At 36.1% G+C, this 27,830-nt stretch overlaps 1 protein-coding gene across 5 annotated transcripts; it reads right to left on the reverse strand.

Annotated features, from left to right (window-relative positions):
* On the reverse strand, positions 1 to 27,723 carry LOC121424847 (tRNA pseudouridine synthase A-like). 5 transcript variants are annotated; one of them, XM_041620658.1, is made up of 13 exons: positions 27,332 to 27,421; positions 11,915 to 12,146; positions 10,028 to 10,149; positions 9,041 to 9,270; positions 8,231 to 8,359; positions 7,626 to 7,700; positions 7,506 to 7,509; positions 5,883 to 6,022; positions 5,392 to 5,507; positions 4,440 to 4,514; positions 3,764 to 3,834; positions 1,919 to 2,027; positions 1 to 480 (listed from the first exon to the last, which is right to left on the reverse strand). In XM_041620658.1, exons 2-13 carry the CDS (start codon positions 12,104 to 12,106, stop codon positions 250 to 252), a joined length of 1,494 nt encoding a protein of 497 aa, XP_041476592.1. In that variant the 5' UTR covers positions 12,107 to 12,146; positions 27,332 to 27,421; the 3' UTR covers positions 1 to 249. The 5 variants fall into 5 exon arrangements, with proteins under 5 accessions (XP_041476592.1, XP_041476593.1, XP_041476589.1 ...); XM_041620659.1 differs by lacking the exons at positions 7,506 to 7,509; positions 27,332 to 27,421 and adding an exon at positions 27,709 to 27,723 and having other exon boundaries at positions 7,622 to 7,700; XM_041620655.1 differs by lacking the exon at positions 7,506 to 7,509 and having other exon boundaries at positions 7,622 to 7,700.
* Positions 27,724 to 27,830: the final 107 nt, after the last annotated feature.

Here is a 27,830-nt window from a genome sequence, read left to right on the forward strand (position 1 = left end):
AATAAATAAAAGCAAATTTAGAATGACTTCAAAATTGAATCCATCAGTAACATCCAATATTCCATGTCGTCATCTCTTCAGCAATGCTGAATGAATGGTATCAATGGATTCACTATCTTTCCAATTTAAAAAGTAATTCAATGTTTCAATTTGATAGATGATCACATTCAGAGTTTCAAGCACTGGTTTGAATTTGCAGACCATGATTTTCTTGATGGGATTTCGGTGTGTATTTCAGTTGACTCCATCTTACGAGGTCTCATCAGTCTTATTTGTTGAAAGAGTTTCTGTTCTGCTTTCTTCTGGACTCCTGGCAGGTGAGGATGGAGAGTCTTGCTTGGTATCACTTCCCTCACAATGGATTGGCTCTGTTTCTTGTAGGTGTTCTGATGAAGTTTCTGATCTCTCTTTCAGCTCTGCCTGGATGGCCGACTCTTTATCAGTGTTAGATGCTTCGATGGATGATGATGATGAATTGCCCTTAATGAAGTGAAACAAGAAAATAATGGTAATACTGGATAAACAAAGGTTAATGAATGTGCTAGTGATGATGTCGGTGATGGTGGTGATGATGGTGGTGATGATGTCGGTGATGATGGTGGTGATGATGTCGGTGATGATGTCCGTGATGATGGTGGTGATGATGGTGGTGATGATGTTGGTGATGATGGTGGTGATGATGGTGGTGATGATGGCAGCGAAGGTGGTGATGATGATTTTGGTGATGGTGGTGATGATGGTGGTGGTGATGATGATGGTGGTGATGATGGCAGCGAAGGTGGTGATGATGTTGGTGATGATGTTGGTGATGATGGTGGTGATGATGGTGGTGATGATGGCAGCGATGGTGGTGATGATGTTGGTGATGATGTTGGTGATGATGGTGGTGATGATGTTGGTGATGATGGTGGTGATGGTGGTGGTGATGGTGGTGGTGGTGATGATGGCAGCGATGGTGGTGGTGGTGATGAAGGTGGTGGTGATGATGGCAGCGATGGTGGTGATGAAGGTGGTGGTGATGATGGCAGCGATGGTGGTGGTGATGAAGGTGGTGGTGATGATGGCAGCGATGGTGGTGGTGGTGATGAAGGTGGTGGTGATGATGGGAATGATGATGGATGTGATGGAGGTGATGATGATGATAATGAAAAAAAATAATAAAACAAATTCACCAAAACATGTGTTTCAACAAAAAAGTAATTAAAGATCCAAATTCACAAAACTGGTTTAAACCAGTAGGGATTTTCAGATTTAGATTCAGATTTAGATTTTAACACCATGTTCTGTGCAGATTTTGTGTAACATTGTCCTTAAGTCAGTAAATATACTGACAAAGATCTAATGATGGATGCATGCTCTTGACAAAGGAAAATAAAAGTATGCTTGTTGCTATAGTTTCTGGACCATCAATTAAGTAAATTAATTTAAATATGCTGTGGGCTGATTTGTGCATAAAAACAAATGAATTCACATTCTAAAATATAGAACAAGATCAGCCCACAGTTTTTGAAGCCAAGCAACAAAGAGTACATTATATCTCCTGCTTATTCAACAATTCTTGTGTCTCCTAATGAACATTATGTCCTATTGTTTGAAAAATCAAAGACAAATTGGGTACATCGGTATGGGCATGTTGTGAGAAGGGTTTCTGAGTTTGAGGTGAATGGTTTGTGGAGGAGATGGCTTAGACATGGAAGAAGCAGGTGGAGGAGAGTTGGTGGAATGGGTTGATGGAGGATGCATTGAATTGTGAAAAGTGGAGAGAGGGGGTAAGAGTAATTTTCACAAGTGTGAGGTAAATCTGACCAAATAGATATGAATATTGGACAATTGTTGGCCGGGACACTGATTTCATTTCACAGCTAGTCCCTGCCGTGACTGAATAAGCCAGCCCTTGAAAATGTCTAAAATAACAAACCTGATTTTCAATGGCTGCTTTCATTTCTGTATGTGCAACTCTCAATGGATTCCTGGTGCCTACTACGTCATAGGTGTGAAGGGGTAACGTTGTCAACCATTGAAACATACTGATCAGTCACAAAGAATGCATTAAGGAAATACATACACCTACTCTTTTTGCTACAAAAACTGAACAGTAAGCCACCACATCTTATTCTTTTAAACATTATATAAGTAGAGATGAACCGGCCTGGACTAAAGTTGTTTGTTTTTTTAATAAAGGAGGCAAGTATATAATACAGATTTTTCAGGCTATATTTTTTGATTTCCAGGGGGCTATTTTTCACAACCTACTGCCTACATCTGCAACATTGGACAAGCTTTACAGCGAAGATCTGAGAGAGGGGGGGGAGGGGTTTGTGCCCCCCTGCTACAAGATATACTCTTTGCATGCTGAATTAATATTGGGGAAATAATTGTTTCCATGTTATTTTCTTTGATTCAAGATTTCCATTTTGAACCATTGATACTGATGATTATTATACAGTGCGTATAAAAAAAGTTTACACTTAGAAATAATCCTGTAAAATTATACATTTGTAATATCCTGAAGTTTTTTTCACATTTTAACATTGGTACAGATCCATTTAAGCAAATGACGATATAACTGTCGAAAAATATTTCCGCTTGAGTGAGCACCACTTACTTTTGAAAAGTTAGTGAAAAATGATTTGCGCAGAACTTTGAAATAGTTATGCAAATAAAATTAGACCTTAATCATGAATAACGCCAGAAACACTTCGAAGAGTGCATTGCGCCCCACCCCACTCCCCCACACACCGAGGCCATTGTGACGATATTTGCTTTACACTGAGCTGTGATTACATGAAATGGCATAGGCTTGATTTTCATTTTGTTAATCATTGTCAAGCTTGGGAAAAGTATGGAGAAACAAGTATTCAATGAAAAATGAAATGAAAACCCACTTTAATATGATAAAAACTTAGTGAAATAAACTTTTGTTCAGATTCAGTTATGTCCTCAGATCCAGCTGGCACAAAAAGAGTAAAGGTTGTGCTTACTAAGTGTTTCAATTTGGATGGTAAAATTGTTACAAACTGCTTGAATGTATCCGTTTTATTTCAATTGACTAAAAGTGCAAGGGAAATGTATGAAAAGTGTTTCGCAGGGTAAGTTTGATTCCACCCTTTACCCTTGACACAGCGCGAAAACAAGCATTTCTGCGCAAACAGATTTCTGCGAGCTTTACAAAAATGGACAGTGCTCACTCAAGTGTGACATTCTGTCAAAGCTTTTACTTTCATTGGATAGATGACACCCAAACCCAAGAATATATGTGAAAAAATTACCCACATGTTGTATATTTTTAATTCCCAGGGCTTTTCAAAGTGTAAACTTTTTTTGATATGCACTGTATAGATGCTGTCCAATAACTTTTGCCATTAATTAGCTTCTCTAATATGAAGTTAGTAGAGAAAAATAATTATTACAATTGTTGAAGTCAACGTATTGTGTGGTCCAGTGGTTAGAGCATTGGACTCATAACTGCAAGGTTGTGAGTTTGAATCCCCACTCTGCCATTGTCTCTACTTTGATAAAAAGGCCCAAGAATAAAATTTATCATCTATAAGGTCAGCCACTCTGACTGATTAACCTAGACGTAAAATGTTTCCTAGGTAATTGATTATATACCAGCTTGCGTTTACCAGCAAAATGCTGTCCTGTCGAGTTCCTACAGGAGTAACCATAAACAGAAACAGAATTATACATATGTGCAAAATCGAAACATCAGCGCACAAAGGGTCTTTTCAGCAGACTAACAGAGATTCATGTTAAAGGATACGACTTGTTGTACTTTTCTCTGACAATGATGTTGGGATAGATGTGCTTGTGTTTGAATGCCTCAATTTTATCCTATAAAAACAAAAGAGAATAAAAACATGAATAATAATTAAGTAAACCTTGGGGTCAGATTGCAAAATTCTCAAGAGAAAGTCATTGAACACACAGTTACACTAAAAAATTATAGATCTACAAATACTAGATCTAGAAAGGTCCATTTTATATTGTAAAAAATCGAACTGATTAGTATCAGACTTTAACAATATTTTAATAGGAAAAGAACCTCACATTTTCAATATTATACCTTCCGCAAAAACACATATAGAGGGAAATTTTGAGAGAAATCTCAAACTCTATCATAATGATTACAAAATACATCAACTAATCTTTCTAAATCCCAGCCACAGACAGGTATTCTACAATATATAATAATAAAAGGCCACCATGCCATATCAAAGGAAGTCTGTCAATATTGTAATGACAGCTTGGGGGATATCCTGAACATTCCACTTTTTTAGAATACTATGAAATGCCACTCCAGCCAAAAAATAGAGCAACGTTTCCTCTACTCCTACCACTATTGCTTATGATAATTCACAAACTTTGTTATGCAGACTTTGTATATGTGTGCTTATGCATTTGAATTTTGGTTAAGAGTTGGCTTTAGAATGGCTTACCTTAGAATGCTCAAAGGTGAGTGGTTCATGGAGCCCATCACTGCCCCATCGTCTGTTGTAGCAATCATAATGAACCTAGGAGCCAGAAGAGTATTGATAGCATTAGGTTAAAATTAAAAGCAGTAAACAATGATTTCATGAGAAAGTCTGTAAAATCAAGGTTAATTGTCACAATATCATTGAGGATATAGATCTAGTACAGTTACATAAACCAAATTTTGTGAAATCATGAAATATAAGCAGCAAAATAATCACACTAAAAATTAACACCACAAATAAGCACATGTGGAGAGGTGTATTTTAAAAAACGAGGAAAAAGACCTGACATTTTGATGAAATACAATGCTTTTTTGTAATTTCTTCAAGAATCATTTGGCCTTTATTTTTTATTCATACATACTAACACTCAGGTAGTCATATTGGATTGTGTATGAAATCATTTTGAAACAGTTATCACAACTGGCATTTGTATTTCATGGTGCAATCAATAAATACCCAATCAATTAGAGTGCTTATTAGTAGTATTGGATATAACATGTACTGTTAGCATTAAAGAAAAAATGATAACTCAATTGCACAAAAATGTATCCATGACATGCTAAGGGTTAATGTATGCACTATCAATTGTACAACATTTTTGTTACAGGGGAAACATATCAAACACACATACCGTACATGAAAATATGATATGAAAAATAAAGATGATTTCATGCAATATCATAAAGAAATAGGAGAGTGGGGACATGACATCATGAGCCCACCTAATGAATATTCATGACTGCATGCATCAAACCATTATCACAAAATATTGCTAAGATTTGAAATTAAATTACCTTGTTTAATATTTCTTATCAGATTTCTTTTGGCTTGGTGAGTTTAACTCTTATTCAATTAGGTATGATTATTTTCATCCTGAGTACCCCTTTTAGTGTATTGACAATGGTAAACATACCGCTTCTAATACCAGGCCTAAGCCAGGTGCTCTAGGAATGTCTAGCTTGGGTTCTTCAAAGGCTCTCTCAATAGTACTTGGTGGGGTCAGCCCTCTCACTACAGCTAGAACAAGACCTAGATACAAAAGGGATAAACCCCACTTACTATCTAAAGATAACTGCTGGATACATGTAGTTATTCAAGTAAATGACCAATCAACATAGAGGTTTCTAGGGAAAGATAACAGCTGGGATGTCTTCGTAAAAAATTGGTGAACCAGAAAAGCAATATTATCCAAAGTTTCCGAGCTGACGAAAAATTGCAAATTTGTCGGGGGTTTTCAAAGTCCATGATGAAACTGCTGTTTTTGATAAAGGCTTTATTGGTTGTCCTCTGTCATGAAGGGCACTTTACAATACATTTCCTATTTTCTTGAATCTCTCCTGCATCCTGGAAGCAATAACTCTCTATAATGTCAAATAGAACAAGTAAAATAAAAGACAAACTTACCAATCATCTTGCGAATTTGATGTAGCATAAAGCTCTGACCTTTGACCTTTATGACGGCGAACTCTAAGCCATCATCCACAAAGCCTTTTTCGCATGTGAACTCCTTGATGTATCTATTGGCACTGGGATCTTTGTAGGCTCTTCAAAGGAAAAGAGAGAGAGTGAGAGACAAAGAGAAAGGAAAAACAGGTAAGTTTGGCTCTGCTGGCAAGGAACAAGAGATTTGAGAATGGTGTAAATTGTTTCAATCTTTTATAAAAGTGTATTTGATAGATTTCTTCTATACATGAAAATTATCACAATCAAAGACAAAGTACTAAAATTATTAATACCAGTAAAGTATGTCTGAAACTTTCATGAGTTTGATTTTGTATTTCATTCAAAGAGTGATCAAAGAGAATGGTGCTCATTTCTTCTGCATTTGAAATGGAGTAAGTAGAAAGTGGACTAAAGGTTAATGCATATAAAGTCCATATATTCTTTTGTTTTAATGAGAGTGCCATTAAAATAAAATACAGGTAAATTAAGAATATACATTACTGGATCCACATATGTAAGTAAGTCCACATGAAGAAGCAAAACAAAGAGTTCTTACAGCACTGCTCTATGATAATTTAATTCCATCCAACTCCTAACCCACAAGTTTTCTCATAGTATTTTTTCTTTTCTTTTGCCAATAAGGCATGGAGAAGTACCTCACATAAGAAGCTTACAATATAAACAAAATCTTGATGTTTTGGGCTTCCCATAATTTACAATTGAGCATGGTCTTAACCCTAAATAAACTGGGCTATTTCAACGCCTAAAAAGACGGGGGGGGGGGGGGGGGGCTGATTCAGCCCCCCCTTATGATCTCGGCCGTCGATCGCGCGATCGCGATGAAAATTGGCACACGCGTTACCCATGGCATTATCTACAAAACTATAACATCAAATTCTGCAAAAATCTCATTGCTCATTAATTATGCTAATTTATGCGTAAAATCATAAGTTTGCTCTAATTAAATAAATAATGCCCCTGAAATGCTAATTTTTGTTTCACATACTCTAAATAGGCATCTGATCGACTTGATTTAAAAAAAAATTCAAAATCACATTTATTTTCTTATGTATTCTATTGTTTTCTAAATTTCTTATGTATTTCTTTGTTTTTCGACTTTTTGTTTTTTATTGTTTTTTCAATGGAAATTGTCGGGGACTTTATTTTGACCATAAACAAGATAAAATTAATTGATTTTAAGCAGTAAAAGGAAAAATAATGATACATTTATGAATTTTGGCTAAGAACACTATTTGCATTGGATTTGTACACAAATTCACGTTTTTGAGTAATTTTGGGTCTGCATGCACTTACGAAATGTTGCGTAATTTTAGAACCGCGTACCCGGGGGTCACAATTTTGGTCTCAAAAGTTGCGCGAGACTTGAAATTAAAAAGTCAGCAAGGGACGCGGTCAAAAAATTTCGCGCGGCGGATTTATCGCGAAAAATGTCGAGGGGGGGCTGAATCAGCCCCCCCCAGTCTTTTTAGGGTTAATACTTAAACTTGACTTTGGAATACAAGCTAATGGGACTATCCAGCCATGCATAACATGTATGGTTGTTCACTGAGAAGTATTACTTACTTTCCTGATGTAAAATTGTTATAACATGTATGGATGTTCACTAAGATGTATTACTTACTTTCCTGATGTAAAATTGTTATAACATGTATGGATGTTCACTGAGAAGTATTACTTACTTTCCTGATGTAAAATTGTGAAAATTGTGAGTGCCAATATACTTCTTGAGTTGCTCATTCACTTCCTCAATCTTTTCATCTGTAGAAAATTAAAACAAATAAACATGACAATCTTTGCATTTTATAATAAATGTGTTAAAGTTGCGCCTTTGTGACTTTAATACGCCTTGATCCTGGGAAAATTGTTTACGAAAGTGGACTTAACCTCATGCATTTTTTCTTTCACGTGATCACAAGCCTCATTTGAACACTACTCAGTATTTTCCTGAAACTCTAATGATTAATTCTCATACTTTGCTGCACTTAAAATTCATCATTCAGTTAATAAGTTAATATTTATTCAATTTTCAATTTCCCCTCACAGCCTATTTTAGTGCCCCTCTTCTATCTTTGCCTTCCCCCTTTTATTTTTGTTTATTTAAATTGTGAAGGCTTATGTTTATGTTATCTAGTATTCCTCCCCCCCTCCATCCATTTGACAGAAGTTATTATTAAGTTCTTCAACTTTTCAATAAACAATGTGTATTAAGTGCTTTATTAATGTTGTATATTACTGATAATTGCTTTTATCATGAAATCCTGGATCTACCCATGAATATATGTACTAACCAGTAACTCTGTATTTCTCTTCTGTGAAGCTCTCTAGCGGAGTAAAAGAAAATGTTGGTAGCAGATACATGTAGGTCCTGAACTCACAATTATTCTTGCAGTTAAAACCTCCTGTTGTCCTTACAACATCTGGTGAAAATAAAACCAAATGTCTTTGTAAAAAAAGGTTCAAGAAATTTAACTTGATGCAAGACTTTTTCAAGAAATAAGTTAGGGCATCTAACATTAAAGGAACAATATCTCCAATTGAATAAAAATTATTGAACATGGTGTGTAGTAAAGATAATGTTAGAGTCAAGAAAAATGCATTTTAATAACCTTGATATCGGCAACTGACTTGGCTAGACGTAGGTACATGTAAGTGAGGAGGAAAAAGAGAATGGGTGCACAGGGTATGAAGAGCTGAGAGAAAAGAAATAAGACATAAAAAAGGGTGTTGCCTTTGCAATCCCCACCTTCATCCAGTTGGTGAAGCAGTCACATGTCCCATTGTCACATATTAATTGGCCTTCTTCTCTCTATATTCCCCTCCTACTTATCTTTGCTCATACATAAAGTATAACTTACTTTTATCTAAAATCAGAATATTATAATCAAGTATTAAAACCAATCCTGAAAAAAGGAATGTTTCATATATAAATGCTCTTTGAAAGCCTTGTATGTTCAGGATATAAATGTGATTATAAGACCTATTAATAACCATAACTGTTTAAGCAAGACAAAACACTTCCAAATAAAAGGTACATCACACTTCATCAAGGTACTATCTAGCAAGAAGGTGATGGATTTTATAACAATAGTTAAGCTTACCCATGACGCGGATGACGGGTGGTAGATGCTCATTGATTTTATCTACTAGGTTATCAAGCATGAGTAGCTTGAGTGAGACTACCTGACCTGCTGCCGATACCCCCTTGTCTGTCCTTGCACATCTCTGAAAGCTCATCTTATTCATGTTCCTTCCACAATCCTCTGGGATGGCTCCTGATTTGACCAATGCATTCACTAGATCCTCCTCAATGGTCTGTACTCCCGGGTTCCTGAGGGTAAAAACAGTTTTGATGGATAAAATTGGGGCACGATTATTTTGCTTTTTTTATTCCTGTAAGACCGTTGTTAGACTGTTTTGAACCATTTCAAAAAGTTTTGAAGTTCATGAAGACCACTGAAAGATTCGTCAGGACTCATGTGAGACCTCAAAGACCATTGCAGGTTCAATGAGAGAACTCTGAAAGATCAACCAAGATTCTTGGTCTTTCAAAGGTCTTTCGGCTGTCTTGTTCTCTGTGGAATGGTGGTTTAAAGATTTTTAGTGAATATGTTGTTTTAGTCTTGATAAAGCACACTTCACTCTCAAGAATACAAAGAACAACATCAACAAATTTAGGCATGCAGGCATACATGTAGAGCCCACCTTCAATACTTGTAATAAAACTTTCACTCATCTTCAATCCAAAGTTTTAAATCTGGTTTTGTCCCCGTGAATGAGAGTAGCCAGATTCACCTCTCACTTTTTTCACTAATAATTAAAGTCATTGTGTTTGATAGGCTATGAAGAAGTACTATTACGCACGCCTTGTTAATACATGATGTAACAAAGCACTGTAACATTTACATGATGAGAAAAATGCACCAATTATTATTTGAAATCTTAATGTTTTCAAAATAGCATGGGCAAACTCATGACATTGTAATGCTTCCATTACGAGTTTAATGTTCTACACCCACTAGTAAGCCTAACCATAACCATGCCGTCCAAAAACTAAAAACAATATCGAGTCACCGAACTATGCTTACCTCTGCATGCCGACATAGTTTGCCCCAGCATAAGAAAGGAGAATGGCTACTTTACGTTTTAACACCTTGTTTCGTTTTTGACCTTCACTACCACCATTGGTGACTGTGCTGCTGACAGTATCCTGTAAATGTACAAGACAATCAACATTCTTATCTCATTTTCTAATCATTTCTTTATTTGATGTTAAAAAAGGATACAAAACAAATTTTAAAACAAAAGCAAACAATTTATAAAATTACAATGCCATATTTGATAGACATAAAATGGTCCTCTGTACTAGTCTTGTCATATTTTTCAATTATTAACCTTAACCTTCGCTTTGGTCACTACCATTATGCAGATTTAATCAAGTAAGTTTACAGTTACATGTAATTGTGATTATGTTTTTCCTTTCGACTGTTGGATCAAGGATTTTTCAAGAGGAGGCAATAGTCTACAAACAAGTGGAATGCCTCTGGCCGTCTCACCTGCATCACGCGGTTCAATATAGCAGCAGTGCTGACTTTGAATACTACTCTAACTCGCACAAGATGTTCAGTGATACATGGTTACTCTTATGTCCACTTTTTATGAACTAGACCAATAAACTTACAGAGATTCACCAAAAAAACCCAACATGGCCAAAGTTCATTGACCTTACATGACCTTTGACCTTGATCATGTGACCTGAAACTCAAACAGGATATTCAGTGATACTTGATTACTCTTATGTACAAGTTTCATGAATCAGATCCATAAACTTTCAAAGTTATGATGGTAATTCAACAGATACACCCAATTCGGCCAAAGTTCATTGACCTTTGACCTTGGTCATGTGACCTGAAACGTGCACAGGATGTTCAGTGATACTTGATTACTCTAATGTCCAAGTTTAATGAACTAGACCAATAAACTATCAAAGTAATGATGGTAATTCAACAGATACCCCTGATTCGGCCAAAGTTCATTGACCCTAAATGACCTTTGACCTTAATCATGAGACCTGAAACTTGCACAAAATTTTCAGTGATGCTTGATTACTATTATGTCCAAGTTTCATGAATCAGATCCATAAACTTTCAAAGTTATGATGGGAATTCAACAGATATCCCCAATTCGGCCAAAGTTCATTGACCCTAAATGACCTTTGACCTTGGTCATGTGACGTGAAACTCATGCAGGATGTTCAGTGATACTTGATTAACCTTATGTCCAAGTTTCATGAACTAGGTCCATATATTTTCTGTTATGATGACATTTCAAAAACTTAACCACAGGTTAAGATTTCGATGTTGATTCCTCCAACATGGTCTAAGTTCATTGACCCTAAATGACCTTTGACCTTGGTCATGTGACATGAAACTCTAATAGGATGTTCAGTAATACTTGATTAACCTTATGGCCAAGTTTCATGAACTAGGTCCATATACTTTCTAAGTTATGATGTCATTTCAAAAACTTAACCTCAGGTTAAGATTTGATGTTGACGCCGCCGCCGCCGTCGGAAAAGCGGCGCCTATAGTCTCACTTTGCTTCGCAGGTGAGACAAAAAATGAACCCTTTGCATGCTGATGTTGCAATCTTGCACATTCGTACAATTAAATTCAACTATCGTAATAATTAGTTTTCCCCTACCTTCAAATTAGATCATCTAAATAAAATGCAATAGTTTTTGGATAACATCTATATAATAGTGATAATGATAAGAAGTATCAATGGTGCAATATGGCCATCTTTAATTGAAGAAAATAACATGGAAACAATTGCCATTAATATCCCCCAAAATGAATTCAGCATGCAAAGAGTTAAGAGGTCAAAGGGAGGTGGAAAGGGGTCAATTCAGAACCATGGCACCATCATGCACTGCATACCATGCAAGTATAATTTGATTTTCTGAAGATCCATACCTCTGTTTTCTGTATCTTGCTGTCTTTATCATCCAACAAATTATCTGCTGCCCTCTTCCTATCGTCTGCTCTGGCTGATACCAATGTGCCACCTCCATCAGCAGACAGTGCTGTAGTCACCGGGACAGCGTCAGCCATTTTTAAAGATGATGCAGCACTTTTCAAGAGGTTGGTTAATGTTCTACGAATCATGGAAATCCAAAGGGAATAGCCTTACCGGTATCTGTCAATCCTTTAAAAGATTATTCAAAGAAGCTGGAGATTAGAAGAGAGTTAGAGTACACATCATGGTCTTATACCCTGTACTGTACATTTCACAAATTCACACTATTCATGAGAGAAGTAACACAATACAGTAATGTAGATCACACTCTCCCAAACAATGTAGGTTCACTATATTGTGCTACATGTTAAAACTGGGACCTTTAAAGGACAAGTCCACCCCAACAAAAAGTTAATTCGAATAAAAAGAGAAAAATCCAACAAGCATAACACTGAAAATTTCATCACAATTGGATGTAAAATAAGAAAGTTACGACATTTTAAAGTTTCACTTAATTTCATAAAACAGTTATATTCACATCCTTGTCGGTATGCAAATGAGGAGACTGATGACATCACTCATTATTTCTTTTGTATTTTATTATGTGAAATATGAAATATTCCAATTTTCTCCGTTGTTCTGTGAAACAATGATAAATTCCTCCCTGAACATGTGCAATTTAGCATTGTTTAATATTTATATGATTCAATCAAGTTGGTCCTTATTGTCAAATCTGTAAAAAATGAATTATTATATAATTCAAACAATAAAAAACAAAAGAAACAGCGAGGGGCATCATCGACCGTCTCATTTGCATGTCATTGATTTGTGCATATCACTGTTTTGTGAAAAATAAGCGAAACTTTAAAATGTCATAACTTTCTCATTTTACATTGGATTTTGATGAAATTTTCAGCATAATGCTTGCTTGATTTTTCTCTATTTATTCAAATCAACATTTTCTGGGGTGGACTTGACCTTTCAATTAAGCAAAATTTTTTAAAATAGGCACCACTGGTCCATTTTATAAAATTTATTGCACTTGTTTAATGATACAATAATCGCCATTTAAAAACTCATCCCTGAATCACATGCTTTAAGGTCTGTATAATATCAATCCAGTCCATTAAATATCATGAAAAATCTAGACCACAGAATCTTTCATTCGCTTTCCAGATATCCATGTCATTTATTTCAAACAATCATTAGCATTATTTTGATATCATTATGAGTTCCATCTATCATCACCATCATCAAACTACATGTATGTATATAAATTTCATTACCATCGTCATCATCTTCATCATATTTACTACAATCATAAATATGATCACCACCACCACAACCATCATCATCACCATCATCACCATCACATCTACTATAACTATATCACCACCACCACCATCATCATCATCACACCTAGTCCTATAACTATATCAAGTCCTAACTATATCAACACCACCACCACCATCACCACCACCACCACTACCATTATCATCATCATCATCCTCATCATCATCACAGCTACTATAATCATATCACCACCACCACCACCACCACCACCACAACCACCATCATCATCATCACATCATCATCATCATCACAGCTACTATAATCATATCACCACCACCACCATCATCATCATCACCATCCCCATTTATCTTTAAATTAATTATTACATATTTTGGAGGGGAAAGAGTGTGTTTTTTTTTTTTTTGGGGGGTGTGGTTATAGGCCTACTAGGTCACATTATAAGAATAACACTCATATAATCAAAATATAAAAAAGTAATTTCCATGTTGATCACCAGTAAGTGCAATTATCGTATGATGAAATGGATTGTAATCACACGATGGGCTGAGACTGCACCTCTGACCACACGGGCTTTATAACACATGGTTTGCAATGGGTTACAAATATGAAAGCACAAATGCTCAGTCATGCTGCAAGGATCCAGAGTGACAGTGTGGCGTTCCCTACATGTATGCCATTTATACCTTGGTCACATTTGTTCTACGGTGGCCGTACGACAAGTCCAAAACAGCCGTTTTAACATTTTTTTGTACCAGCTACATATAGGTGGTTTAAATAAAAATGAATGAAACTACTGTTTTCGACTCGCCATACAGACGCCGTAGAACAAATGTGACCAGGTATTAGTGATCACTACAATATATATACCGATTTATATAGTGCAGAAACTATTTGCAAATATTCTACTGCACTGCAATTAAAAGAGCTTGTGAAATGCTTGAGAACTAATTTAGAAAATGGGGAAAAAAACATTGTGTCAAAGAGCACTGGCATTAAGTTTGCCCGATTTGCATGTCCAAATAGGTCCAGTCATATTTTATAACAAGTCATGGTATCATCCTTGGTTGGACTGGCAATAGCTTTATTTTTTCCTTGGTAAAAAAGTATCTGCCAGTCCATTCTTGGACAAATGATTCCCTCAGTACATGTACCTTCTCAAAGCCTGTTCCATTTGTAATCTAACAAAAGTTATTATGTGCAGCGTATGAGGAGTCAGTTTATACCATAATTGCCTTGGATATTGAATCCCAGTTTAATTTTTAAAATGAAATCATCAGAAAAGTTTTTGTTGGTGTTGAATTTATATTTATTTTGGATGACAGGCAGACATGATAGCAACATCCGTAATACAAAACAATACAAATATGGCATCAAAACAAAATATCCGTGGACGTTGAAATCTTGTACATTTTAGAAATCAATGTTTAGTCTTTTTTCTTTGATCACCTTCACAGCAAAACTACAAGATTCTATTTATGCAGTGTAATTTACAAATAACACAAATACAGCTCCGTAGCCAGGGAAGTTCATGAGGGGGTTTGATTCCTTGTATTCCTTGGCTGAAAAATTTGACAAGCAAAAAAAAAGTCATTAGAAAAACTTGTTGGGTTTTTCGGACAAAAGGAGCCGTTTTTCTCCCTTAAAATCTAGGGGGTTCAATCAAACTCCCTGAATCCCCCCTGGCTGTGGCTTGTAAGTTTATACAAGACACTTGGTCATAGTTTTCTGTTTTTTTATTATGATTCCCTGGACCATATTAAGGATCCACTGCTAAAAAATGTGGCAAGGCTACGTGTACAACATCCATCACTATTTCAAAAAACCAAAAACTATGTAATGTTAATGTGTATTACGATAAACATACATGTAGGCATCCTGTTTAAACTGACATTATCAAAAAGTACTCAGAGCAGTGAGACTCAAAGTATCTTTCAAGTGCTATGTATGAATGCACTATTTACATGTACATTGGAAAATGCATTGGTCAAACATTTTACTCTCACAATTCCCCAACGGCGGCTGTACGGCAAGTCAAAAACAGCTGTTTAATTCAAACCACCTAAGTGTAGCAGGTACAAAAAAATGTGAAAACTGCTGTTTTTGACTTGGCACAGGGGAAATGTGACTGCACCACAAGGGTTTGAAAAAATTATCTTTTAACCCTTTAACCTGGGCTATTTTGTATGCTTAAAATCTGGGGGGGGGAAGGGGGGTTTAGGCCCCCTTAAGTCTCAGCATGCAATCGCGACGAAAATTTGCATAATGGTAGAGAATGACATAATAAACGCCAATGCATATAAGGTAAATTGCAAAAAGTGCACATATGTTAAACATGAATTTATTATGCTTATTTATTCAAGAAATCATACTTTTTGCTTTAATACAGCTCTTAGAAAGCTAATTCTTGGTGAGAATATTCTTTGAGGCATTTCCCTAACAACTAAAAATAAAAAAAATCTACCAAAATCAATTTATGTACTTTATTGTTTTTTTTAATATCTTATGCATTTCTTTGTGTTATAATCTTTTTATTTTGTTTTTTAGACAGAATTCATAATTCAGTCATAAATAGCATCATATCAAATGACTGTTGTCAATAAGAGTGAGAATAATCACTTATTTATAAATTTCAGATGAAACAGATTTTCTATTGACTTTGTCCATAACCAATGCAATTGCATTTTGAGTTTGCACTGTGCATAATTGCATTTCACTTCAATATATTTTATCATTTGCATGATGAATTTCACTGGAACAGTGTATTAACATGTATGTGACTGCCAATTGTGTTTTACATACCAAGGGTTTACATGTACACTTGACTACGCTTTTAAATTCAACTTTCAAAACAATGAAAGTCAAAGAATAGTGTATGTCAAAGCATTTTGTTTTTCAGACTGGAGTGCAATGTTGCATTATCAACAACATTTTTTGGTCCCAAAATATTTTACTCGGGCAGATTAAACTGTATGTGTCATCAGTGAAAGAACAAATTCATACATGTATTTAGGACAGGAAATTATTTAGATTCTTACTTCCACATGCTTTATATAGATAACTTTTGACACAAATCATTTAGAAATCTTTGTACTACTTGCTTTCCTAAAGAGTACTACCCAAAACAGAAACCAGATGGGAAACCAAACAAGTGTTATCAAAGCAAATGTTTTGTTGCCAAACAAGTAAGCATTGACCACACCTTCAAATAAGGATTCTACAGTCTTGTACAATCCCTGGTTAAGAATGTCTATCATAGCATCGCTAGAATGAAAATAGCCATGATTAAGAGTTATAAAAGAATATATCAAAGATAGGGGGGATATCACCATCAGAAGAAACCCCTGAATTATTTTCAAGATTACACGTTCTACAGGTCGGACAAGGACCACAATGGGAATCGTTGGCACAGCAACAAAGAAAGCGAGAGAAAAGTTGAACATGGACACCGCCAGCAGAGTCACAGTGTACCAAATGAGTGTCAGACACTTTAAGAGCTGCCAGTCCGAAGGAAGTTGCTCATTTGTTTGAAAATTACTCCTCCGACCAAAAATGGGAAGTGATGACGAGCCAACAAAGAATGCTGCAAATCCAATAGCAATGGCACCTTGTTGGCTGACATTGAACGCTTTGATGTGCTCACTGACGAGGTACTGTGGACTTACAAACAGTATGGCTCCCATGATGTGTGCACCTATTATGAGAGGCATTACTTGACCAAAGGGACGACCTTCTTTTTTTGCTTTTTTATCAATGTCCTCTTTCTCATCCTGATCTTTTTCATCTGAAGTGGTAATCTGTTCGATGGGTTGAACTGCAAGAAGCCAAAGGGCCATAGCGCGCAGTGTGGGCACAACCAACAAAAGTCCAAACGGAATCATGTACAGGCCAATTGAAACATATCTTTCACAGCTGGGGAGGACGTAAAAGAAAAAAGACTGGTGAAACCGCTCCAGGAGATTATTGATACTGCGAACAACTCCCTCCATGACACGTCCAACTGCTTCTACTCCCAACCCACGCTTTGCAGGATGAGCCTGGAGAGTCAGGGCTTCTATGTGGTAGCGCACAAACAGACCATGGATTCCACTTGGCTTTCCACTAGCTTGCTTAGCCATGTTGAGAAGCATTGTTGTGGCTGAATGCTTTAGTCCTGCCCACTTTAGCACCAGTCTTTCGGGAGGGTCAGCTCTATTCTGGAATGTTACAGGGACCCTCTCTAAACGACAAAGTCTGACAGCCAGGTTGAACAGATCCAGGTTGGGCAACTGTCCGTTTAAACCTTCAATCTTCAAGTCAATGTGATCAGTAAATTCAGAACCAAGTTCTAAATTGATGGCTGCAATGATAGAGCCACTACGTCCGAGCATTAGACTTGTTTGGAGATACTCTGACTGGATATCATGGTAGCCTGATAACCAGGCTTGCATCCCAACCTCTTCTTTGTCCACAACCACAAAGACAATGTCCTTTGACCAAAATGTGTTCTTGCTGAAGAAGCTTGCTAATGACAACATCAGGCCAATGCCATGGTGAGTCCTTGACCTGCCTGCTTCAGCCTCTTTATTACGATAGGGTACTGTGATGACTATAGCTTCAGTACCTGCAATCCTTGGGGCTCGAAGAATAGCATACACATTGGTTCCAGTGACACCTCCAGTTCCTTGGGTTCCATTTGTTTTAGTGATGAACGGGTGCTGTACAGTAAAGTTTTGTGAATATACATCTAAGCCCAGGTTTATAAACTGAGCTTTCAGCCATTCTTCAGGGATAGGCCCTTTACCATTATCTACAGCTCCAAGTCGGGTCAGTTCCTTGGCGTAGTCCTTGATGCTACGATCAATCAGGTACTTCCTCTCCACCAGGCCTGGTAACAGAGCATTTTCAGAGAAGTAAGTCTTATCATTAAGAGGGGTGAATGCCAATGCAAACAATGAAGCCACACCGGCGATATAGAGAACCACCTCCAGAGGCTTATGGACAGCCAGGATAATACGAGACAGGACAGCTTGGGTTCGAGTGTCTGTCAACAGGCCCATGGTGAGAGAGTTGATTCTCAGTCACACATAAGTCTTGACCAAGGACCTGTGATGACAAAGCAAAGAAGACAGAGACAATCAGTGACAATCTACATCTGTCATTTTGAGCAAATATGAGCTAAAAACTTACTCTATATATCCAAACAGAGTTTTATATTCTGCCTCAAGAGAGAGAGAGAGAGAGAAAGAACTCACTAAATCTTTTGACTGCGGAGTTGGGTTAAACTATAATCTTGAAATAACACAGTTACATGTACACTGCATTTTATTCACAATTACTTTTCATTTGTCACTTTGAATATGAAGCACAAGGCAAAAGCAATGATTGTCTCTGTCTCATTTCTTTGCATTTCAAACTATCACAATCATTAATTACATTCAGTTATTAATTTCAATTTGGTCAACGATTACAAGCAGAGGAAAATATGCTTGGAATATGGTCAAGGAACAAAAATAATGCTCCAAGAATAAGCACAGGAAATGGGCAGCAATGTAAAAATGGAAACTCATGCCATGTCCAGCTGACCCATCAATTCCACCTAGACAATGGAATATTGTGAATCCAACCTGTGTCAATTCTGTGCAAGTCTCCAGGAAACAAGACATTTACTCTAAAAAATTCTTTGAATATATCACATACATTTACGGTCTCTTAAAACCTTCTTGGCTTTTATTTTTCTAAAATTCTAAATAAGAGTGTCGCTAGGGCAAGCACATGGTATGCTCGCCTGTAATGCGGATAATGGAGTTATTGATCAAGCAAGAAAAGTGAAAGGTGGCAAATTGACCTTTGACCTTTTGCTCTCAAAATGGCTTACTGGATCCATGCTAGTATCATACACACCAAATTATATGGGCCTACGTGTAGGTTAAGTTTTAAACTAAAGTTATTGCGTTAACAAGTACTTCAGAAGGGAAAGATGAAAACATATCACTGTGATAATGACCTTTTGACCTCAAAGTCAAAAGGTTTCTAGGGATCCATGCTAGTATCATACACCCCAAATTATATTAGCCTATGTTTGGTTAAACTGATATTATCATGTCTGCAAGGGCTTGAAAGAGTAAGATGAAAACATGTAGCTGTGACCTTGACCTTTGAACTCTTGACCTTAAAATAAATAGGCTCACTGGGAACCATGCTAGTATCATACACACAGAATTATATGAACCTAGGTTAAATTAAACATAAAGTTATCAAGTTTACAAGGACTTCAGAAAGGTGGTGAAAACATGTCACTGTGGGGTTGACCTTTGAACTTTTAACCTTCAAATCAATGGGCTCCCTGTGATCAATACTAGTATCATACACCCCAAATTATATGAGCCTTGGTTAAGTTAAACATAAAGTTATAATTTTACAAGGACTTCAGAAGTGTGTTGAAAACATGTCATTGTGAACTTGACCTTTTGGCCTTAAAAATCAATAGGTTCCTGAGATTCATGCTAGTACCATACACACCAATTATAGTAGACCGGCCAAACCTCAAAAAGTGCTCTAGATAAGGATTCGACGGCAAAATTTGTTAATGCTTGGCATCCCAGCTAATAGTCTTGCAAAAATACCCAGGAATAGCGTACGGCCGGATGCCAAGCGCAATTTTGCGTGAAAGTGTCATTTTTAGCGTAAAATCTGAAAGACTGTCGAAAATCACGCATTTTGATATTTTGACGGATTATCATCATATTTTTGATTATCTTTGATATGAAATTATTTTTATTCAGAATTTTAAATTATAAGTCTACTAAATATGCATTTCAAATTTGAATATTACACACACACATATGGCACAGGGAAACATAAAACAGCGATTTCCTCGAAATAAAAGTTTGTGAAAACTATCAATAGTTTGAAGTTTTTTACGCAACATAAATTCTTCGATTTAAATGCGTTTATCCATCGAATGTATAGTAAATGTCCTAGTGCCACAAATATTAAAAGAATTTTCAAGTAAGATGGTAGATATCTCATTTTATGTTATCCGAAAGGAGACAATGTGCATTTTACCAGGTGCGCATTTTGAAAGAAAAATTGAAAATACCGTACATTATGTACATAATTACATGTATAAGTACATACTAAAGCGAGTTTTTATTTACATGTAAAAGTCCATAATAAAGCGAGTTTTTAATTGGATAGTACAATATGTCAATTCCTTGCATCCCAGCTAATAGTCTTGCAAAAATACACAGGAATAGCGTACGGCCGGATGCCAAGCGCAATTTTGCGTGAAAGTGTCATTTTTAGCGTAAAATCTGAAAGACTGTCGAAAATCACGCATTTTAATATTTTGACGGATTATCGTCATATTTTTTATTATCTTTGATATGGAATTGTTTTTATTCAGAGTTTCAAATTATAAGTCTACTAAATATGCATTTCAATTTGGAATATTACACACAGTGTAAAAATTGAAGATACTGTAAATTATAAACATAATTACATGAATAAGTACTTTAAAGGACAAGTCCACCCCAACAAAAACTTGATTTGAATAAAGAGAAAAATTCAACAAGCATAAAACTGAAAAATTCATCAAAATCGGATGTAAAATAAGAAAGTTATGACATTTTAAAGTTTCGCTTCATTTCACAAAACAGTTATATGCACATCTCGGTCATTATGCAAATGAGGGAACTGATGACATCACTCACTCACTATTTCTTTTGTTTTTTATCATATGAAATATTTTGATTTTCTCGTCATTGTCATGTGAAATGAAGTTTCATTCCTCCCTGAACACGTGGAATTCCATTATTTTAACATTTTGTGCTTCAGGCAAGGAGGTCCTTATCGTCAAATTCGTAAAAATTGAAATACAGTGCGTCCCAGAATAAACGAAACCGAGATTTAGCGATCATTTATCATAACTTAATCATAAATATAATAGACAAATGACCTACCAATTTAAAGCTTAGAATCTCCTCTTTCATCTGATATTACTTAGGTTATTTCTTATTCACGCATGAGTGAGCAAAAACAATTTGAAGAAAGGATACCAAAAACTCATTTGGCGGGGGGTATCTGGGTTTCAAAGAGAAAACCACATTTCTGAAAAGTTCAATATCTGCTCTTTAATTTGGTACCTCAATTACAGAAAATGGTCAAGAAATAAAAAAAGTTCTGTTCATTTGAAATAAGGCTTGTATTTCCATAATTTCATGAGATGAACGAGTTTTCACCGATTTCCTACAGAAGCTTTCGCATGGTGAACAAAAGATTTAATGCATGGCTGATCGTCAACAAAACGGAGTGTCGAGTGAGTTTGAAAGCCAGCCTGGAGAACCTCTTCATTTTATGAAATTATTGAAATTCAAGCCTTATTTCAAATGACCAGAACTTTGTTATTTCTTGACCATTTTCTGTAATTTAGGTATCAAATTAAAGAGGAGATATTGAACTTTTCAAAAATGTGGTTTTCTTTTTGAAACCCAGATACCCCCCGCCAAATGAGTTTTTGATATCCTTCCTTCAAATTGTTTTTGCTCACTCATGCATGAATGAAAAATGATCTAAGTAATATCAGATGAAAGAGGAGATTCTAAGCTTTACATTGGTAGGTCATTTGTCTATTTTATTTATGATTAAGTAATGATAAATGATCGCTAAATCTCGGTTTCGTTTTTTCTGGGACGCACTGTATTGTATAATGTAAACAATAGAAAACAAAAGAAATAGTGAGTGAGTGACATCACCAACTCTCTCATTTGGATGTATCTGGCTCGTTCATATAACTATTTTGTTAAAAATAAGCGAAACTTTGAAATGTCATAACTTTCTTATTTTACATCCGATTTTGATGAAATTTTCAGCATTGTGCTTGTCTGATTTTTCTCTATTGATTCAAATCAACAATTTTCTGAGGTGGACTTGACCTTTAAAGTGTCATTAGAATTAAGTGTCATTATTTTTTTTTCTATACGTTCAAAGTTATAATGAAATTTTGAAAAATGTAACTTTGGTTAAGATTTCAAGGTTGATATGACGCTGTTATATCAAAACTACCGTCACCTCCACCGGAGAAGTGGGTCCTTTAGTCCTGCTCTGCTATGCCGGCGAGACAAAAAAATTGGTACTGCCGTGCAACGGCCATTTTTTTAAAAATATACTTTGATAATCAAATAACTGAAGTAAAATGTAGATTGACAGAGTGGTTTAAAACTGCTAATTCAATCGCTTTATTCATACATGTATGTTTTCTATGATTTTGGATATAGATATTCCTGTAAAATTAATGCTGCCATGGTAACGGCAAATTAAATATCAGACCTATTTCTGAATATCGCCACAGGTAGATTTAAGTTCAGCACCAATTCATTCGTGGAAATAGCAAGAAGATCGAACTCTACAAAAGCAAACATTAATCCTATATAATATCATGACGAGTATCGCACTGATATAAGATAAAATATCGATGTAATATTGTGCGCTGTATATTTTTTTATCAGAAATGCGCATCTGATAAAATAATGTGCATTGTTATATTTCACATGGTACCAATCCAGCCAATCACAGCTCGTATTTTACTACCACTATTTACTATAATGATATATATCTTGCATCTTATTTCAGTATTTGTTTTCACTATATGTGACATGACAACAATTATTAAGTATTTATTCGGTTAGCACTAAATCTTGACGAAATTGAGACGCGGAACACAAACATTATACCATTAATAATTTTTACAAACCTTTATTTCGAGTAAATCACGATTTTTTGTGTCATATTGCCATATATGTGTGTGTAATATTCAAATTTGAAATGCATATTTAGTAGACTTATAATTTGAAACTCTGAATAAAAACAATTCCATATCAAAGATAATAAAAAATATGATGATAATCCGTCAAAATATCAAAATGCGTGATTTTCGACAGTCTTTCAGATTTTACGCTAAAAATGACACTTTCACGCAAAAGTGCACTTGGCATCCGCCCGTACGCTATTCCTCAGTATTTTTGCAAGACTTTTAGCTGGGATGCAAGGAATTGACATATTGAGCTATCCAATTAAAAACTCGCTTTATTATGGACTTTTACGTGTAAATAAAAACTCGCTTTAGTATGTACTTATACATGTAATCATGTGCATAATGTACGGTATTTTCAATTTTTCTTTCAAAATGCGCACCTGGTAAAATGCACATTGTCTCCTTTCGGATAACATAAAATGAGATATCTACCATCTTACTTGAAAATTCTTTTAATATTTGTGGCACTAGGACATTTACTATACATTCGATGGATAAACGCATTTAAATCGAAGAATTTATGTTGCGTAAAAAAACTTCAAACTATTGATAGTTTTCACAAACTTTTATTTCGAGGAAATCGCTGTTTTATGTTTCCCTGTGCTATATATGTGTGTGTAATATTCAGATTTGAAATGCATATTTAGTAGACTTATAATTTGAAATTCTGAATAAAAATAATTTCATATCAAAGATAATAAAAAATGTGATGATAATCCGTCAAAATATAAAAATGCGTGATTTTCGACAGTCTTTCAGATTTTACGCTAAAAATGACACTTTCACGCAAAATTGCGCTTGGCATCCGGCCGTACGCTATTCCTGGGCATTTTTGCAAAACTTTTAGCTGGGATGCCAAGCATTAGCAAGCATTAACAAATTTTGCCGTCCAAAGTATAAAAAATCGTTTTGGCCGGTCTACTATTATATGAGCCTCGGTTAAAGTTAAACTGAAGTTATCGAGTTTACAAAGAAAAATTAACAGACGGATGGACGGACACCAAGCATGTTACCATTAACACGTCCCATGGGACGGGCGTACATACAAAGACACCACCGGTACATGGGTAATACTGGACACTTCAGCAAGCAAAGTTGTGTGCATAAGTGAAAAAAAAATTGGCTAAAGTGTCCAGTCTACAATTTGTAGAATCTTTCCTCATGATCATGTTTTCTAAACAACACCACATTTCCTGTCAATATGTGCATTTCACATGGCCACCAAAATAAAGTCCCCAACAATTTGCATAAAAAAGAAAACTCGAAAAACAAAGAAATACATAAGAAACTTAGAAAACAACTTTTGATTTTATCATAAATTAGCATGATTAATTAAACAAGTGGAATGCCTCTGGCCGTCTCACCTGCATCACGCGATTCAACATAGCAGCAGAGCCGACTTTGAAAACTACTATAACTCGCACAAGATGTTCAGTGATACTTGGTTACTCTTTTTTCCACGTTTTATGAACTAGACCAATACACTTTACAGAGATAGGATGGTAATTCAACAAATACCCCCAATGTGGCCAAAGTTCATTGACCTCACATGACCTTTGACCTTGATCATGTGACCTGAAACTTGCACAGGATATTCAGTGATACTTGATTACTATTATGTCCAAGTTTCATGAATCAGATCCAAAAACTTAAAGTTTTGATTGTAATTCAACAGATACCCCCAAATCGGCCAAAGTTCATTGACCCTAAATGACCTTTGACCTTGGTAATGTGACACATGCAGGATGTTTGGTGATACTTGATTAACCTTATGTCCAAGTTTAATGAACTAGGTCCATATATTTTCTAAGTTATGATGACATTTCAAAAACTTAACCTCAGGTTAAGATTTTGATGTTGATTCCCCCAACATGGTCTAAGTTCATTGACCCTAAATGACCTTTGACCTTGGTCATGTGACATGAAACTCTACTAGGATGTTCAGTAATACTTGATTAACCTTATGGCCAAGTTTCATGAACTAGGTCCATATACTTTCTAAGTTATGATGTCATTTCAAAAACTTAACCTTAGGTTAAGATTTGATGTTGATGCCGCCGTCGAAAAAGCGGCACCTATAGTCTCACTCTGCTATGCAGGTGAGACAAAAATGATATCTTTTGTAGAATTGGATCTTATAGTTTTGTAGACTATGCCATGGGTAACGCACGTGCCAATTTTCGATCGCACGAATGACGGCCAAGATCACCAGGGGGTGCTGATCCAGCCCCCCCCCCCTGGTCTGTGCATTTCTAATAATCTCACAATTATGCCAAAATTAGCTTGAAGTTGAACTTGAGTCTGAATTTGAAGTCACGTTGGCTGGTGCAGGGTGAAACCACATGGCATGCCTATGCTTAAATTATTCTGCTGTACTTTAAGTTCAGCAAAAGGCAGCAAGTTACATAAGTAGGCCTACTATGTTTTTGTAAATGAGCAATGTGTGTTCATCATCTTCTTCTTCTGCATTCTGGAAACAGTACAGGCCACCATCAGGTGCATTGTCATCGATCACCATCAGGCGCACATCTGCATGATCTGTCTTACTCTTAGACATAGCTCTATGTGACAAATATTTGGAAACAAACTGTGTCCGATTTTGGGGGAAAAAAACAAGCCTCTGGTAGTAAGTAAATATTTTCTGATTACCATATTTTTTTAAATTCTATTTTCTTATGACAATAATATTCAACATTTAATAGTGTCATCGATCTTCTTCTGCATTCTGGAAACAGTACAGGTCACCATCAGGTGCATTGTCATCGATCACCATCAGACGCACATCTCCATGATCTATCTTACTCTTAGACTTAGCTCTATGTGACAAATATTTGGAAACTGTGTCCGATTTTGGGGAAAAGAAACATGCCTCTAGTAGGAAGTAAATATTTTCTGATTACCATATTTTTTTCAATTTGATTTTCTTATGACAATAATATTAGTGTCATAGATCTTCTTCTGCATTCTGGAAACAGTACAGGCCACCATCAGGTGCATTGTCATCGATCACCATCAGATGCACATCTCCATGATCTGTCTTACTCTAGTCTCTAGTCTTAGCTCTATAAGACTTTATGTGACTGACAGATATTTGGAAACTGCGTCCAATTTTGGGGAAAAAACAAGCCTCTCGTAGTAAGTAAACATTTTCTGATTACCATATTTTTTTCAATTCTATTTTCTTATGACAATAATATTCAACATTTAAAGCCTGTGTATAGCTTTGGTAAAGGGTCAATAATGTGATTGATGATCGAATAACATCTAATATGACAGTCTTACTGAAGCGTAGAGACCGTTAGATATTTTTCCAACTGCACTTCTCTGAGAAAATTTCAAATACCGGTATTCAAATTTTGGATATATAGCGCCCTCTCTCGGCAATGCTTGTTTTAAATTTAAAAAATGGGCATTCAAGCACTTATCTTATAAATTTAGTGATTAGATATCCAAAAGTTACACACAAAGAACATATCTTGAAAGTTTCAGCCCATTCCATGATTTGGAATAGGATTTAATTGAAAGACAAAAACACACAGATAATTTAATTTGATCGGGTGACCCGATCAAGTTAAATTTCCATGTAAAATCGCAAAATTTATCCGGTAAAACACATTTTCATTTCATATCCTCCACATCATAACTGTTATAGGGCATATCCATTCATATTAGCTAGCAATGAATTTGAATAGTGATAGGTGCATTTTGGTGGATTTACCAAAACTATACCGGTACACAAGCTTTAAGAGTGATTCTTGTTGTACTTCAGAAATAAATTCATTGAATGTTGACAGTTGATTCATGATGGTATTTTTGTTTTGGTCCATTTTGCCGGCTAAGTCAAGAGTCCAATAATTTTGACATTTACTCTACCTAAACCTAGAGAACTGAAAATTACATCTGAAAAGGGGGGTCATCAAAGCAGCACGTCCCGGTACCACCAATATGTGAGTGTCCCCCCCCCCCCCCCCCCGTGTACTACGTACTCGCCGTTCGGACAACGGCCACGGCAACGGCTCGCGATCCGCCGGGGTTCCCTTCCTGCACATGCACGTCATGTGCCTCCGCTCCGACTCCAAGCCCCGTCCCAGGTGTAAGAAATTGTGTTGGAAGCACGGTCCGACTCCAAGCCACACTATGAAGGAGCATAATTTAACTTCATCAGATTTTCCTATCAATTACCAAATGAGACAAATATGATAGATCTATATCTAAATCATAACAATTCACTACAATCCAACATCCTTTTAAGCAATATTAAATTACTAACCTTTCTAATTTGTGCAGTAACACAGATCGCTGGCCACATCAATCAATCCAGCAGAACGTACCGTATACGCGCAAAGCTAAAGTTAAGTGCGAGCGCGCGATCGCATATGCAGCGCTGGCCGATGTCATAGGCGAATTGGCCCGGGAACAAACGGTCCAAAACGGCTAGCAGATTAGTACCGCTGGCAGTACAAAACGGCTAGTCGATCGGGCCTGCCAGATCCAAACACTGATCTCTCCATGCACTAGAGAGAGATCAGTGGATCCAAATGCCTGGTTCAAATTTTGGCCGAAACGATAGGAGTGGCGCCGTTTGGTTCCACATTTATCAATTCTTTGATCTTTCCAAGGTAGTATATGTATGATGTTTCAAAATACCCTTGTGTAATTTTTAATGTAGAAATTGTGATTTCTGTTCAAAAATGTTTTTAAAATAAGAGTAGGCCTATTCAGCTTCATAAAAGAAGGATTTTTGCACGTGAGCTATGTTGTTCGTGCCA

Source organism: Lytechinus variegatus, chromosome 12 (genome assembly GCF_018143015.1).
Source record: "Lytechinus variegatus isolate NC3 chromosome 12, Lvar_3.0, whole genome shotgun sequence".
Taxonomy (NCBI): Eukaryota; Metazoa; Echinodermata; class Echinoidea; order Temnopleuroida; family Toxopneustidae; genus Lytechinus; species Lytechinus variegatus.